An 18,227-nucleotide genomic window follows, 5' to 3' on the forward strand; every position below is an offset into this window, starting at 1 on the left:
TCAGAAATTGGAATGGAGTCGACAAGCATTTTTGGTGTTATACTAGAAGGAGGCTATACTGTTGAAAAAGAAATAATATTGAATTTGAACTTTAAAATTAACTGGATAGGGTGCGCAATTTGTTTATTATTATTGTTGATAGGAGTAAAAAAAAATATATTTCTTATCTTTTAGTACAGTAAAAGTTTGTGTTATAATATTTTTATTTAAATTTTTCAAACAAAAATATTTAAAAAAAATTAACATATAAAAAAATCGTGATTATTTCGTTAAATGTAAAACAACCTTTATATTGCAGTATTAAAAACCAAAATAAAGTGGAGGGGAGTTATAATGATTATAAAGAGCATTGGTACGTCATGGATATAAACACACAATGGCGACAACGTCAAAGAGTAACAATATAGGCCGTACGTCACTTGACGATGTAGGTGGACGCGGCAATAATAAAACTTTTGATAATAATTCAACACCGCAAATTTTATTGGAAGAGACATTTTATATATTATCGAAAAAAAATACAGTGTTTAAAGTTCGTTTAACAAATTACGGTTTGTGTCTAATTAAAGAAAGTAATGGTACTACTAAAGAACAAACAATTAATATTTCAGGTATTTTTGAATATATTTAAATGTATTTATTAATTTAATTTAGATTTCATCTAACAAATAAATATCATTTAATTATATATATTTGAGATTTATAGCTATTTATTTTATTTGATATTAAATTAACATGTTTTTATAATTGGTAATAATTGAGTTAATAAATATTTTGATATGATATACTTAATTAGTTTTTTATAATAAATAAAAAAAATGTGTGCAATTTCGATTATGTGATAAAATTTTTTTTTATTGTTGTTAAATAAAACCTCGTGCATTTGTTGCACGAGGCAGTATTTTATAACATTTTAAAACTTATTAGTTATTTCAACGATAAACAAAAGTTGTGAAATCTTAAAATGATAACAATTTTAATCACAAATATTTGTGAATTTAATTAGTATTATAATTGTTACCGACTAATTAAACTAATTGATTGTATTAAGTAATAAATTTAATCAGAAATTTAATTGTTTAATTTATAATAAAATAATATGTGTATAGTGCCAATGTTAGTTTTACAGGGAGTTCATAAATATGTACGAACAATTTTAAAGAGTGATTTTTGGCTAAACAATTTTTTCCCATTTATTTATAATGTACCTGTTAGAATAACTTACTCCGAAGCCCAAGAAATAGAAATTATCTGAAGAATTTTCTTGAAAGTTAAATCAATTCAAAAAATGAGAACTTGGCAATTTTTACAAACAATCAAAGCATTAATCTATTTACACACCATGGTGCTAATGAAATATACAACAATCAAACGGTTTGATATTAACAATATTTTCTTTGTTGCTACCTTGACTAGCAGTTACCCACCCGCTTCGTTGGGTATGTTCCATAAAAACTTTCATCTCCTATTTTACCCCTTTAAAGAATGAATTTTTTGAAAATAGTAAACTTTTGTTTTAAATCATGAGTTCATATATCATTTTTTATATTCCTAACTTAAAAATTGATCAACTTTCATGATAACTTTCAACTCGCGTTTTAACACCTGACGGGATGAATTTCGAAAGATCTTTTCTTAGAAAATACTTACGTCATTTAAGGAACGTTTGTGCAAAATTTCATGCTTGTAGGCCCAGCAGTTTTAGCTGTGCGTTGATCGATCAGTCAGTTTCTTTTATATATTTAGATATTGATAATTATTATAACCTGTATATATGAAATATATATCAAGGTATACTAATTTTAGTCCCAAGTTTGTAACGCTTAGAAATATTAATGATACGAACAAAATTTTAGTGTAGGTGTTCATAAAATCATCTAATTAGTCCATTTCCGGTTGACTGACCGCCTGTCCGTCGACACTATAACTCAAAAACGAAAAAAAATATCAATCTGAAAATTTTTTTAACATGCTCAGGACGTAAAAAGTGAATTTGAGTTCGTAAATGAGCAACACAGGTGCATTTGGTTCGTAGAACCCATCTTGAGAACCGAGATAGAACAAAAGTTTAAATATAAAAAAATGTTTCTTATAAAAAAATAAACAACTTTTGTTTGAAACTTTTTTTCCTAAACATCACTTTTTACTCGTGGGGGCGCATATTAGGACAAAACTTTGGTATCTATTTTCCTCAATACTATAAAAGATAAGGAGTTGAAAATTTGCAGGTACCTTCAACTGGTGGTCTTGTGAAAGATTCTAGAAAAACGAAAAAAAATTCTAGAAAATATTTGCGAAAATTTGTGAAATTTTCTAGAAACCAAATAAATGGAGGCTGAAAGGCCGCCACAATTGTTTTGATTTTTTAAACTGTAAAATATAAAAATTGTAAAATTGAGTTTTAAGATCGAAAAATGCAGTTATTATTATAAAAAAAAAATCAAATTAGATCTTGTAGATTTAGGTCAATATAACCTAAAAATATTAATATCCATTGTAGTTTTGATTAATAGCCCGCCTTCTAACCTAACTTTGAATAATTCGGGCTTCGAAAATGGAGGCTTTTGTAATGTTTTGTAATAAATGATAAATTTCTAAAAATTTTTTTTCGTATTCGCCAATTAAGTTTATGGGGCACTAGAAATGTGAAATCTGAAGTCAGAACATGATACGCCCCATCAAACTCTACAATTTTTGACTTTTTTTGACGTTATTTTCTGATTGGTTAACTACAAAACGAGCTACTACCACGGACGTGGCTACTACCCATTAAAGATTAAAATACCCACCCTGTATATATATTTTTTTGATTTTATTTATGTGATTACTTATCGCACATTTTCTAGACGTCATGTCGAATTGAATGTGCTCCCGGACCGTTCGCACATAATTTAATTAGCTTATATTACTATTTCACGCTTTGAACAAGGTTACTAGTCTGTACATGCTCAAATAGAAGTTTTTTTCTATGTTTGGGTGGAGATAGGAAATGCAAAAAAATATTGTTGCAGAATTTTAAGGTAGTACGAGCGCTAAGACAAGTTTAGACTTGTGGTTGAAATTATTTGTTTTTGTACCTTATTTTCAACTTTGATGATGAATATTGTTATAACTTCATGAATATCGACGAAAAACAAGAATAAAATTCTTCGAAATCTGTCTTGGCTTTTGAAATATCGAAAGCTTAATAAATAAATAATCTTATCGAAAGAATAAAAAAATATCGAAAGCTTAATAATTAAATAATCTTATATTGTCAAGTTATAACATTCAACATCAAAATTGAAGTCCCCACTACCATGCTTATACATCCTTAATTAGTCGGACACAACGGGTTTTTTTGTTTTCAATAATTTATTAAAATTTTACCTTTAATTTAAATAGTTTTTTAATTTTCACCGACTAGTTTTGGAGAAATTTATGAAAACATATCATTCATCCACCATTTTCCCATAAGCCCAATGTTAAATATGCCTAATTTTGAAGTGATTTATTTATTTAAATAATTGGGCAACCTCTCCCTAAAATTTTCAGAATTGATTTAGACTTAACCCAACTTCATATAAAAAAAATTAAGCCTTTATCCAAAGTTGCCCAGGCGCTTGTACATCCTTAACACAAAATTTTCATGTAAAAATGTTTTATTGATATTATGCACGGCATATCATTCTCTATAATCAGATATAGGAATTAATTACATGTTTTTATGACTAACGTGCATTTACTACCTTGTATTTAATGTAGGACCTTACCTTACTAGACCTTCTAAATAGTAGGATGTCTCTATAATCCCCTTAACAAAAAATTAATTATTCTATTGATTGTCTATGAAGAGATCAATCCATTTCCATAAAAATCATCTTTTAATCAGAAATATATAATGAGCGGGAAATATGATTTTAATGATGGAGCTCTGCTGCTCACGAGCATTAGTAGTAGAGTTAAATCAAAACGAAGTGGCACCGAGCAAGAGAGAGTGTATGATGTATATGTATGTGCACTCGTATCTATACTCTCTCTTGTTCAGTGCCACTTAGTTTTGATAGAACTCTAACAATACATACAAATATTTACTGATATTAATAGTCTTTTTTTGAGCTAATAACATAATTTAATGAAATTTTATAGAACAATAATATATATTAATATTAGAATTAGTAATCATAATTCATAATTAAAAGACTTAAGAATGTACGAGCGCTAGGGCAATTTTGGATAAAAATCTTGATTTATTTTAAATATAAAGTTGAATTATATCTAAATCAATTTTGGAAATTTTAGTCCGATTATTTAAATAAATAAATGATTTCAAAATTATTCGTTGTGTGCGTAGTCATGGTAGGGATAATAAAATCGATGCCAGCGCTTTAAGTGAAAAATTTTGGAGATAAAGTGGGCTGTTATGACTAATTTGCAATTCTTTACATGTTAATGATATAGAAACTGTCAAATTAAAATGATTGAAAAACACTAATTAATTAAACTTAATGCATTAAAAATTGTGAAAATAAGAAATCAAATTGTACAAATATTATTTTTCAAATGTTAATTATCGTAATTATTTATTTAAATTTGTGAAACAAGAATATTAAATTTTAAATGTAAGTTTTCAATGCAATCCACACAATTATATATGCATCCATTAATTCTATAATTAAAGTAGTGTATCGTTGTCATGGAAACGAAATTCACGCTCGGAGCGAATAGGCATATTTAACATTGCATTGGTTTTATGGTAAAACGGTAAATGGATGATATGTTTTCATAGATTTCTCCAAAACTAGTCGGTGGATATTAAAAAAAAAAAAAAAAAACTTAAATTTTTATAAATTATTGAAAACCAAAAAAACTCGTTATGTCTGACTAATTAAGGATGTATGAGCAGAGTAGTGAAGACAAATTATAAAAAATATTTCCAATTTTGATGTTGAATTATGTTATAACTTGACAATATAAGACGAAAAGTACGAATAAAATTTTTCGATATCTGAAGTAATTTTCAAAATATCGAAAATTGAAAATTTTGTTTAATTATTTAGCTTTCGAAAACCAAGGCAGATATCGAAAAATTGTATCCTTATTTTTCGTCTTCATTAATGTAGTTATAACAAATTCATCATCAAAGTTAAAAATAAGGTACAAATGATTTTAACCACAAGTCTAAACTTGCCTTTGCGCTCGTACTACCTTAACCATGCTTTTTTTATAATTTAAAATAAATAATATTATCTACTGATTATTTTAATTACCTAATTGACACTCATATTCATACAAATAATTTAATCTTAGGTCATTTGTACTAAAATAGGGCGTGTAAACATACGGATTTTTGCAGATATTAGCGAGATTATAAAACCGCATTTGAGGGATGTTAAAACTTTTTTCTGACTCTTTAACTTTTATTTATGGAGAAGACTGAACTTTTATTGAGTCTGAAAACCTAAGACGCCTATAAGATGTAAGATATACGCATAGAGACCCAACATTTTTATCGATAAAAGTAATTTTTCGAGTTTCAAGCATATGTCAAATCAATTTCAGAAAAATCTCAATGCTATAAGTCCCCTTATGTTTTCAATTATTTTTTACAATCCATTAAGTGATGAATGTGCATATAATTAACAAAATTGTATGCGGGAAACCTATTAACTACCTATTAAAAATACGTTAAATCGGAACTTTGGACATGTATTTGCATCTAAGTAAATGGACTTTCATTTTCAAATATTGACCAACAAGTAATTATTGTGTGATTATTGACTAAAGTTGACGTAATTTACTCTTTTATATTTACAAAAAAAAAACCCAACTGGGTAATTGTTAATTTGGTACCTTCAACACGTTTATTACAATTTGTTGTTATGACTAAGACTATGATTACAAGAGGGTCAATGTATATACTTAACGTCGTGGCGTTCTATGGTCAAAAAATTTTATGGAAGCCAAAACATGAAAAATTATATATTTTATACAAGCGTTTAAATACGTGGATGACCGAGCTTTGCTCGTTATTTATTTTAAATAAAACCTAACTAGATCGATTTTTCGCACCCGAAACCCCTTGCATACTAAATTTCATGAAAAACGTTGGACCCGTTTTCAAGATTAAAGTTTCCGAGAAAAAACGACGTTTTCTTAAAATGAAACCTAGCTAAATCGATTTTTCGCCTATTAAATCCCTGCATATTAACGCGTGTTACTTAACAGCGCCATCTACCGAAACCTAGCTTTAGTGTTTCAGTGGCGGTAAGGTGTAAAAAGTGATAGTATTACTACTCGCCAATAGATGGCAGTAAGAGTTACATTTTGCAGTTGGTATCAGTTTTTCCTGAAAACACGGATAAAACAGCATTTTCTAAAAATGAAATCTAGATTGATTTTTCGCCCCAAATAGAACCCCTGCATAGTAATTTTCATGTTAACATGAAAATCTCTGGAGCCGTTTCTGAGATTCATCAATCTCTGAAACGTTGTAAAAATTTCATCAAAATTGGTTCAGTAGTTTAGAGTGACACTGTGATGTGCAAGCAAAAACATATTTACTTTTGTAATTTTTGTAATCGACAAACTAACATTTTGCAGATTCATTAATTTTCTAGTGTTCGTTCCATGGCTTTGCCTTCATGAAAACATACACTGTGTAAAGTCTCGGTCAGGACTTCATACAGGGTGGATCATTTTATTCTATAATGGCTAATAGCTCGTTTTGAAGTTATGCAATCAGAAAATAACTTAAGCAAAAGTTGCAGAGTTTGATGGGGGGCATCATGTTCTGACATCAGATTGGACCTAGTTCTTCGAGTTGCTTTAATAGTGAATTTAGATTTTAAACAGTAAGATATAGAACAACATTTTAAATTAGAAAGTTAATCCTGATTAAAAAACTAACAATTTTTGTTTAAAATGTCTTTTCGAAAAACGTTAGCTTTCGGAGAAAATGCAACTTCAAAATATGCCATTATTGCATTAAATCTTAAGAAAATACGATTAAAGTTATCGATAATTGTAGGTCAAAGTCATGGACACAGGTGAATGTCTTATATTGCCTTTGACAATTTTTGGCTAAAGCATTTTTACATAGTAAGCGTGTTTTCTTTCAATGAAATGCAATAATGGCACATTTTCAAGTCACATTTCCTCCGAAAGCTGACGATTTTCGAAAAAAGGGTTGAGATGAAAAATGTTAGTTTTTTTTACGAAAATCAACTTTTCTATTTTAAAGTGTTATGTCTAAATTGGCTATTAAAGAAACCTGAAAAACTCTAAAATTTTTGTTTGAGTTATTTTTTGATTGGTTAACTACAAAACGAGCTATTAGTCGTTATAGATTAAAATGACCCAGCCTGTATATTTTATAAAAATCTTTTTTGAGATGAGCGAGTTCATACTGCGACCCGCATTTTGCCGATTTGGTTGCCTGTGCCCATCATCTTTTTTGAAGGCTGTATTCGCTCCAGAAACTATTAGAAATGAAATTTTAATGAGAAAATTTTGTTCGTTTAAAATTTGTGCATGAATAATACATATTTAGTCGTTATGCCTATATAAAAGTAGTTTATCTTGTTTCATTTATTGTGACGGTCATGGTTTATTTTAGAAAGTCAAATTAATATAATTGCAATGGGGATAAAGACGAGGCTTTACATACTCCACTACTGATTAGTTATTTTCATAATAATAACAAACAATTCAATTTATTAATGTACCTAAATAATAATTATTGTCATAGTTATATGCAAATTAGATACAAGTGCCAATAATTGGTTTGTTCCTGATTTCTGGTCATATATTTACATTTAATAAATCTGTAATTACAAGAGATAACACGTTGAAAAATAGACGTTTTAATCTTGAATTTTTGAAAAATAGTTGTTAAGTTAGAGTGGCTGTCCTGGAATGAGACACGCTTAGACCATAGGGTCCATTGTGAAACCAAAGAGGTGGGTTTGCAAATCTCCTTCCACTAATCCAAAAAATCATTTGGAGCTGTTTAAGGAGGTTCACTTACCAACCTGTTTTACTATGTGCGTTTATGGAGAAACAGTATGTAAATTTTAAAATAATAAAAATTCGTAGCTGCGTTAGCTAAGCGAATTCCCTCAGATATTTTCAGGTTTTACAATTTTTTTGTCACCATCGTATTTTTTATATAAAAATAGTCAATAAACTGGTCTCTTTAAATTTGTGACGTAAAAAAAGTTTAATCTTCTCAGCTATAAAATGAACCGATTCCATTTTTTTTTACGATTTTCCCATACATTTTCGAAACTTGGGAATTTAAAAAAAAAATCACTTTATATATCTAGTCACCGATTTTCTGTATATTTTGATTCAGATATTGTCCATAACTATAAACCCTTTCTAGAAAATATAAAATCGTTGTTTAACAATTAGGTATAAATATACATTATTAGGTTTAACATTGTCAATTATAATTAAAAATTAGACTATCTTCTATTTTTATCTAAATGATAAATAATTTATCGATTTAATTAAAAGTTTATAATTAGTTAAAATAAATAATATAACTTAGTAGGTAGATATACAGTAGAACCTCGATAAGTTAAAGTCCAAGGGAAACACAAAATATTTTAAGTTATAGAGGTTTTAAGTTATCAAGGGTCTATGTTAGGTAAAGGTTAATATAGAGGTATGTACATGTTTCTATGTACCCTAGTTAATATAGAGGTATGTACATGTTTCTATGTAGTTACTGAGGGCCTATACAGAGATTATTTATTTAAATTATAGAGGTTGCGTATTTTAAGTTATAGAGGTTTTGGGCTCTGATGGGAAGGGAACATAGTATTTTTTGAAGTAACAGAGGTTTTTATGTTACCGAGGTTTAAGTTATCGAGGTTCTACTGTATTTTATTTTTAAAAGACTTCAATGTTTTTAATTAAAACTATAAATATTTTTTGTTATTAATTTTAATATTTTGAAGAGAGGTCATCCACTGTTGATGCTTGTAATATTTCCTCATTTATGAATGTTTGACAAAATATTTATTAGTTCTTTGCAAATTTTTATATTAAATATTCCAATCATAGAACAGGGTAAACAAGTATATTAACATCTAAAATTATTCTCGCAATTTCTCGAGAGTTTCAGAGTAAGTAATGTTATGTTATTTAATGTAAGAGATACACTAAATAACATAACCTTTTATAAGAATGTTTATGTTATTTAGTGTATTTTTAATTAATTAAATTTCTTAATTGATCGGTAAGGTACTCCAATTTTTGTTTTATACGTGTGTCGTATTTTAGATGAAGACGACCTCACACTTGCGTCATTTATCGTAACAGGTGGGTTGGTTACATTTTTTTAAAGTTAATTTCGTGCCAAAAATTTCAAAATTCGAGTTCATTTCACGAGAGTTTTGAAAGAGAAGTTCATTTAGGAGAGTAGGTAGTTTTCGAGGTATTGTAAATTCGCCCTATATTTCAGGCCATATATATTATATTTACCTTATAATACGAGTTTTATCCCAATCTGAAACTCAATTGTTTTCGCAGTTTTTTCGAAATTTCCAAGAGGAACTCCTTAAGAAAATTGCAAAAAATTGAGAAAAAAATTTTATTTCCGATTTTGACAAAACTCAGTTTATAAGCTAATTTTGACCCAAAAAACTCAAAAATTACGTTAATCTCACGATTGGGACGGTAGTTTTCGAGATATTGCAAATTCGCCCTATATTTCTGGCCATATTTCCAAAACTACTTATCCGATTGTTAAATGAAGCCGATTTTTGGATTTCTTGGGTCATATTTACCTTATAAACCAAGTTTTATCCAGTTCTGAGAGTAAAAAATTTTTTCAGTTTTTTCGATTTTTTTGAAGGGGTACCCCTTAAGAAAATTGCAAAAAATTGAGAAAAAAAATATTATTTCCGATTTTGACAAAACTCAGTTTATATGGTAATTTTGACCCAAAAAATTCAAAAATCACGTTAATTCCACGATTGGGACGGTAGTTTTTGAGATATTGCAAATTCGTCCTACATTTCTGGCCATATTTCCAAAATTACTTATCCGATTGTTAAATGAAGCCGATTTTTGGATTTCTTGGGTCATATTTACCTTATAAACCATGTTTTATCCAATTCTGAGAGCAAAACATTTTCTCAGTTTTTTCAATTTTTTCCAAGGGGTAACGTTTAGTTATTCCTCAGATATATTGAATTTCTTTACAGGGCTAATACTGAGTAATAAGTTTTTTAACACGCTTAATGACAGCACATACTGACAAGCATCAATACCTACCGTCAGTTCAACTCTCATACTAATTGTAATTCCGCTACTGATCATGGTAATTGAACACTTGTTGTTTGTGTTGAAACCACTAAAAAATGAATTTTGATACTAATTTAAAGATATTTTATACATTTAAAAAATAAAAACAACATATTTTAAATTGAATTACATCCTTGAGAAAATAAATAATACTATTTGTTATTTCATTCTTTAAATGCTTACGGTGTTATTATCTAAAACCAAACACAAAAAAAAAAAAAACAAGAAATTTTCAAGGTCGATTAGTAACATGATAAATTTCAATATTTTAATAGTATTATTAATTGTGAAATATCTTTCTTTAAGTCAAAAACCGGTGCAAGCTATTACATAAGAACTTTCATTCCATGATAGTATTTCCTTGGTAAAATACTGCAAGTGATTCCACGCAAGCTTCTATCTTCGTTTTGTATCTTTTACATACAGTTTTTTTATACCATGTATATATGTAATATACAAGGTATACTAAGTTTAATCCCAAGTTTGTAACAATATAAGATGAAAAGTAAGAATAAAATTGTTCGATATCTGGAGTAAATTTCAAAAAATCGAAAATTGCAAATTTTGTTTAATTATTTAGCTTTCGATATTTTCAAAACCAAGGCAGATATCGAAAAATTGTATTCTTACTTTTCGTCAACATTCATGAAATTATAGCAAACCTCATCATCAAAGTTGAAAATAAGGTACAAATAATTTCAACCCTAAATCTAAAATTGCCTTTAGTGCTCGTACTACCTTAATGGTTGGTCCACACGATACCAACTTCACACAGACTTCTATAGAATTGTGTCTGTGCAACAAATCAGTGCAAACAAAAGTCGGTATGATGATAAAGTCTGCATTAAAAAAGTTTGAGCACTGAAGTTGGGAGTATTCCAATACTAATGATAAGTCTGCACATACATTTCGTCATCATATTTACATGAACATTTTTACTCAGATTTGCAGTTTGTACAGATATCTGCACAAATAATAGTCTGGTATCGTGTGAACCTACCATTTAAATTAAGATAAATTATTTACCTGATCGTATATGTTTTTATAATTGTTTAAAAATAATAATTTTGTTTATAAAAAAAGTGCTTACGAAATGTAAAATTAAATAAACTTGACCTTTTACATGTGTAATCAAGTCAACATATGAGGGTACTCATTATAAGATTGTACGATGGACAAATAATATTTATGTCTACTTACAATAATTGTTAATAAACAAAATTTGCTAATTATATAATTTTCAGGGTTACATAAACATAATTGCATAAAATTTTATCAAAATGATTTTTGATGATACAAAAATTTTCTATTTTTAACCCCCGAACTAAAAAAAAGGGGCGTTGTAAGTTTGACCACTATGTGTGTCTGTCTGTGGCATTGTAGCGCCTAAACGAATGAACCAATTTGGATTTTTTTTTTTCGTTTGAAAAATAATTTAATGGGGAGTGTTCTTGGCTGTTTCATGTGCGAGGTTAGGGTTCCGTACCCGAAAAATTTCTCGAGGTTTTTTAAATTTAGAGGTAAATTTCACTTGTTTTTTGGTTGTGAATATTGGAGCATACCTATAGTTAGTGTAGTTAACAAATTCAAATTAGTGAAATAATGGTAATAAAATACCCGTGATACCTTGATGCTTTCGGAATGATCTTCATTATTTATAATTTTAATTTAACGCTGAAAATCGGTCTTTTTGCGTCATTTTGAGATTGTTGTAATATTGACAAAAACGAGTATCTCACACTAAATAATTTTTTTTAAGGTATTAAATATTAATATAAAATTTTTTTTAAATTATTGTTTTCACAAAAGATTGTTTTGGAAATGTTATAACAAAAAAACATCGAAGAATCAGTTTTTCTTATTTAAGAAAATAAAAAAAATAAACAATTTTATTTGTTTTATTGTGTGATAACATTAAAAATTAATCATAAATTTATTCTTAAATTAATTATTTTATTAATTAATTAATCATAGCACACGCTATTACTAATATCTTAATGTCTCATTAATGATTAATATTTTACGCAAACAATAATCAATCTTTAAATATTTTTATTTATTATGTTAAAAAACTCTTGACTAGCAGAGAAAAAAGCCATATGTCTCTCTCATTATACAGTGTGTCACATTTAAGATGAAGACACTCTCATATTTTCGTTATTTATAGGAATATTGATTTGTAATTTTGCAAAGTCATTTAGAGTGATTTGTCCCAATTTTTAAGATACTTAACCAAAATTTGGACTTTAAACTCAGCCAACTACAAATTGACAAATAGGGCCGATTCTTAATATTTTGCTTTGCTAGTTGCTTAGAATATTTTTTTATACCCATGCACCGATTTTCATGACAAGATATACATTTATAATTTTTTCATTTTTTTGGTCTTTATTCAAATTTATTACAAGTTTATTGAAATATTTGAATACATAACATTATTAAATTATCAATTTGACCAGTTTTTACATTCCATAGCACACTAGTTATAAATGTATATTTTTTAATTTTCTTCATTGAGTCAATGTAAAAACTACGATTTTTAATTTTCAATATTTCATTAAAAAAGTCGATAAGGCATCCTCAAACTTGAATTATTTAGATGCTTATCTTTAATATAATAAAAAAGGCTAATTGTTCTAAGTTTATTTTTCAGTCTTTTCAATTGAATATATTTTATTTCAGATATAATAGGATGTCGATGTATGAGAAGCAAACGTCCTGTAGGAGCTGGATCATGTTCCTGTCAATCATTAGCCAGACCACCACCTTTACGTGTCGTAGAAGAAAATTCCGGCGAAAGAGATGAATCGGATACAAGTGCATATTTATACATATATGCATATGTTTTGAAAAGATCACGACGTGGTACAAAACGAGAGCGTACCACAATCACCTTACGATTTCGATCATTCGATAAATATGAAGATAATAATCGAGAAGCTCAGCGATGGCGAAATGCTGTCAAATCAATGCTTAAAAGAGAACATGATCGAAAATTACTTGTACTTGTTAATCCTAAATCGGGTGCTGGAAAGGTAAATTCTCATCATTTCAGTAAAGTCTTTCATGGAAATTAATTTGTAAGAGACCATTTTCTTTTGCAGGCACGTGAAATATTTCAACAAAGAGTTGCTCAAATATTCAATGAATCGGAAGTACAGTATGATTTACATGTTACGAAACATGCAAACTATGCACGAGAGTTTATTCGTGACCGTGATTTAAGTCAGTGGAACGGTGTTGTTGTTATGGGCGGCGATGGTATATTATTTGAAGTAATTAATGGTTTACTCGAGAGACATGATTGGGAAAAAGTATTGCATGACATGCCATTAGGGATTATTCCATCCGGTTCAGGAAATGGATTAGCAAAAACAATATCACATTTTTACGAGTAAGTTTCAAATTGATAATAAATATGTAAGATTTTCGTGTACCAAACTTTAAATACGATACGATTGGGTACCGGAAAAATTATATTTTCGAACTTTAAGCAATTGGTGCTGCAATTAAAACTTTTCCCTACCTTGTATTTAAAAAACCCGACTGTTTTATTGCGCCCTTGTTCAGTTTTGTCGAGTTGCAAGCTTCGTGTATATAAAGTTTTTCACTTTTTGCAAATTATTCCCGCGACTGATAAAAATCGATATTCCACAAAGTAATCATGAATGAAAATTATCGGATTGAGGGCTAGAATTATTTTCACAAATCCTAACAATAACTAATCCTTTAGGCTCAGTTGGTTAAGGCTTAACCAATTCTATACGCAGTATTCTGATCTGTATACCACTCATGATCTACTAAGTAATATGTGAAAACCGTATATTTGTGATCGTACCTTTGTTTTTGAGAGTTAAAAATAGTAGGAACTTGCAAGTAAAATTTCATTGTATTTTCAGTGAACCTTATACACCAAATCCTGTATTAGGTGCTGCATTAGCGATAGTAAAAGGTCGTCGTGCTCCTATGGATTTAGTACGTGTAGAAACCACAAAACAAGTAAGTATTTCAAAAATGTCAATTAAATAAATCTTAAATATACCCAACATAAATGAGCTTAGTCCGTCCATGTTTAATTCTAAGATAATATTACTCGTTAATTTTTTCAAGTCGATTTTTTTCTCAAATAATATTAAAAACCTTAGCAAATTTCTCCTAAAATATAACATTACTCGTCGATTTATTTTAGTCGATTTTTTTCTCAAATAATAGTAAAAATCTTAGAAAATTTATTCTAAAATATAAAGTGAAACGCGCATTATTTCTCCACATAAATCACCATAAATGATGACACGCTATAAATATTTTATCTCGGTTCAAGTGTAATCACCCTTGTATTTTGGTGTAGAAAGAACGATTCCAACCATTTTCCCCAAAAATCAGGAAATCTTCCATGATAAAAATCAGGAAACTTTAACGGGAGTAAAAGATATGCTAGATCAGAAATGTAAAATCGATAAAGTAAAAAATTCGGTTGAATTTCTTTGTATTTTCAATTCAAAAATCATTACCTATCGATAGAGTTGGTTCGTACTTTCCTATTTAGGTATTTCTTCTTCTTTCTTGCGACTTGCTCTCGCTTAAATCGGGCCCTTTTGTTTTTAAATTACGATTTGCTTTTAAAATACCAAATATATTTTATCTTTGACAAAACGCATTGTTTGATTTAGATAGAACATAATTTTGATTTTTTGTAGATACTGTTTGAAAACAAATTTCAAATGAAACCTCTTTTTAAATGTTGGACCTCCTCCCCAAACAGTTTTTCACTTTATGATTTGATACATCCACACAGTTATGAAAAATTTTAAATAATGTATTAAAAGTATTGAATTTGAAATTTTTTAGATATTATTTTCGTTTTTATCTGTTGGTTGGGGTTTATTATCAGATATTGATATCGAGAGTGAACGATTACGTGCAATTGGTGGACAAAGATTTACAGTATGGAGTGTGGCAAGATTAATTGGCTTACGAACATATCATGGTAAAGTATGGTATCTACCAATGGGCTTACGACGTAGCGTTAGTGCAAACGTAACGAGCGATTATGACTGGAATGATATGGAACCATTAGGACGAACACGTGTGGATTCATGGTATAGTGCAACATCACGACGTAGTGCTTACTATAGCACGGCAGCTAGTAGTTATCGATCAGCTGATGAAGATACAAAAGTTCCGATAAGAACATTTGGGCCTGCATCACAATTACCAGCGCTAACAGCACCTGTACCATCTAATTGGATATGTGTGGAGGGACCTTTTGTATTTGTTCATGCGGCCTATCAATCTCACATATCTTCAGACGTCATATTTGCACCTAGGTTCGTATACTTACCAGTATTATAAAAACGATAGTGACTTCCGTCTGTCTGTCTGATTAGCTTTCACGGCTAAATGACTGAATTGATGAGATAAAATATGGTATGGAAATTTCTTAAACATAAGTAATTTTGTTTTTTTTTAAATTGCGCCCAAAATGAATTATATTATAACAAGACGAAAAGTAAGAATAAAATTTTTCGATATCTGGAGTAATTTATAACAAAATGTCATGTCATTCATGAAGTTATAACAAAATTCATTATCAAAGTTGAAAATTAGGGACACATAATTTCAACCCTAAATCTAAAATTGCCTTGGCGCTCGTACTACCTTAATATACTTTAATTACACGAAGATATTTAATATTTCTAATTTTTTATATTTTAATATTAATTTACAGATCACGTTTAGACGACGGTGTAATATGGTTGTGTATAATGCGAGCTGGTGCAAGTCGTGCACAAATATTATCATTTCTATTAGGTTTAAGTTCCGGTAATCATGCTTCAACACCTGAACGTGGTGTTTGTCCTGTCATGATGTTACCAGTACAAGCATTTCGTATTGAGCCTAAAAATGATGCACATGGTTATATAACTGTTGATGGTGAACAAGTTGATTATGGACCTCTGCAGGCAGAAGTATGTCCTGGAATTGCGTCAATTATGGTACCTTAATTATATTTTAGGTATATATATATATATATTACATATAATTTATATATGTTTACAATATATATATATATATATAATTTATATATGTTTACAATATATATATATATATATATATATATATATATATATATATATATATATATATATATATATACAGGGTGGACCATTTTAATCTATACTCCTAAATATCTCGTTTTGTAGTTAACCAATCAAAAAATACATTAAACAAAAGTGCAGAGTTTGATGGAGGGCATCATAAAAAAACTAACAATTTTTGTTTATAACATTTTTTCGAAAAACGTTAGCTTTCGGAGGAATTGAGACTTAAAAATATGTTATTATTGCATTTAATCGAAAGAAAACACACTAGCTACGAAAAAAATGTTTTAACCAAAAGTTGCCAAGGGCAATAGAGACATTCAGAGACCATTTATCTGTGTGCATAACATTGATCTACAATTATCGCTAAACTTCAAACGTATTTTCTTTCAATTAAATGCAATAATGACATATTTTGAAAGTGGCATTTCCTTCGAAAGCTAACGTTTTTCGAAAAAATGTTTTAAACAAAAATTGTTAGTTTTTTTCTAAGGATCAACTTTCTAATTTAAAGTGTTATTCTATCTCTTACTGTTTAGAATCTAAATTGGCTATTAAAGAAACCCGAAGAACTAGGTCGAATCTGATGTCAGAACATGATGTACCCCATCGAACGCAAATTTTGTTTAAATTATTTTTTGATTGGTTAATTACAAAACGAAATATTTATGTGTATATATTAAAATGGCCCACCAAGTATATCAAAATTTGGATATTTAAGGCCTAAATAGTTATTGATTATTTAACGTCAAACGGATATTTTTTCAGTTACCAATTTGATTTTTTCATTTTTGTAAATATTGAAATAAAAAAAGACATAGTTTAAGAAGTCAAAACTTCCAATAATAATTGTTAATATCACAAGAAAATATCATTTATTTTTTTTTCAATTCATATCTACAAATTTTTTGTAAAGAAATTTCTTATTTGATAAATAGTTGCGTTTGTTTTTAAGGAACTTTAAAAAATGTACAAGATTCTCAATGCTAGTGTATTTTTTTTTCTAATTTATTATTTATTCCACAATATCTACACCAATTGTATATTCCACCATTTTGTCGTGTAGACTATTAATATGGTAATCTTGTCGTCTGAAAGTACGGAGTAGTTTGCATCAAATCCAATAGGTCTGATTTTTTGCATACTTGTTTATGATGTTGTTTTAATGAATAATCTAAGTTTGTGATGTAGAGCGTCGAACGCAACTTTGCCAAAAATAGAAAAAATCGTAAAAATTTCAGATTTTGGCGGTTATAATCTTCAAGGACTAGTTTTTGATAGTACCTTTTCAGGACGTTTTTCAAGTAGACTAAATTTGCTACAATATGAGACTAGAATGGATTCTGTACTATTGCATTTTTTTTAAATTACTAAAAAATGCAAATGCAACTATTTTACATATAAAAATATAAAAAAAGGTAATTCAATTTTGGCTTCAGGATTAAATTGTTTTAGAAAAAATTTTATTTTAAATTCATACAATTATCTATGGAGGATTGTATTGGCCAAATGATCACACCGATTCATGTGATATTGTAGCATGACGTAATGCGATTGTCATAATTATCGATTGCAAGTGTAGATTCGGGGTCGGCTTTTTGCGTCGTATCTCATATTTTACTTCATATAACCCCAAAGGCAGAAATCTAGAAGTGTTAAATCAATTGTTTCCACTGACATGGGGCAGGTAATTAATCTCAGAAAAAGTTTGTTATCACATAATCATAAAAAAAGTACGGGCCAATTACGCTTTCAGATCGCAAGTAACACTAATCACTTATTTTTTGAGGATGCATTTCCTTTTGGTTAATCTGTGTGTTGGATTTATGC

General features: G+C 28.7%; 1 protein-coding gene across 1 annotated transcript; it reads left to right on the plus strand.

Moving 5' to 3' along the window:
• The first annotated feature begins 376 nt into the window (after positions 1-376).
• Positions 377-16,301, plus strand: LOC123297744 (sphingosine kinase 2-like). The gene is made up of 6 exons (XM_044879506.1): positions 377-611; positions 12,979-13,331; positions 13,401-13,690; positions 14,196-14,295; positions 15,145-15,623; positions 16,025-16,301. The coding sequence occupies exons 1-6, from the start codon at positions 377-379 to the stop codon at positions 16,299-16,301; spliced, it is 1,734 nt and encodes a 577-aa protein (XP_044735441.1).
• Positions 16,302-18,227: the final 1,926 nt, after the last annotated feature.

The sequence above is a fragment of the Chrysoperla carnea genome, chromosome 4 (genome assembly GCF_905475395.1).
Source record: "Chrysoperla carnea chromosome 4, inChrCarn1.1, whole genome shotgun sequence".
Lineage (NCBI taxonomy): Eukaryota > Metazoa > Arthropoda > Insecta > Neuroptera > Chrysopidae > Chrysoperla > Chrysoperla carnea.

Bases quoted from the DNA above. Each gene is read 5' to 3' on its own strand.
- LOC123297744 (XM_044879506.1), top strand. From the start codon at position 377: ATGGCGACAACGTCAAAGAGTAACAATATAGGCCGTACGTCACTTGAC. The intron at 13,691-14,195 runs GTAAGTTTCAAA...TTGTATTTTCAG, and splicing joins ACAATATCACATTTTTACGA to TGAACCTTATACACCAAATC. The intron at 14,296-15,144 runs GTAAGTATTTCA...GAAATTTTTTAG, and splicing joins GTGTAGAAACCACAAAACAA to ATATTATTTTCGTTTTTATC.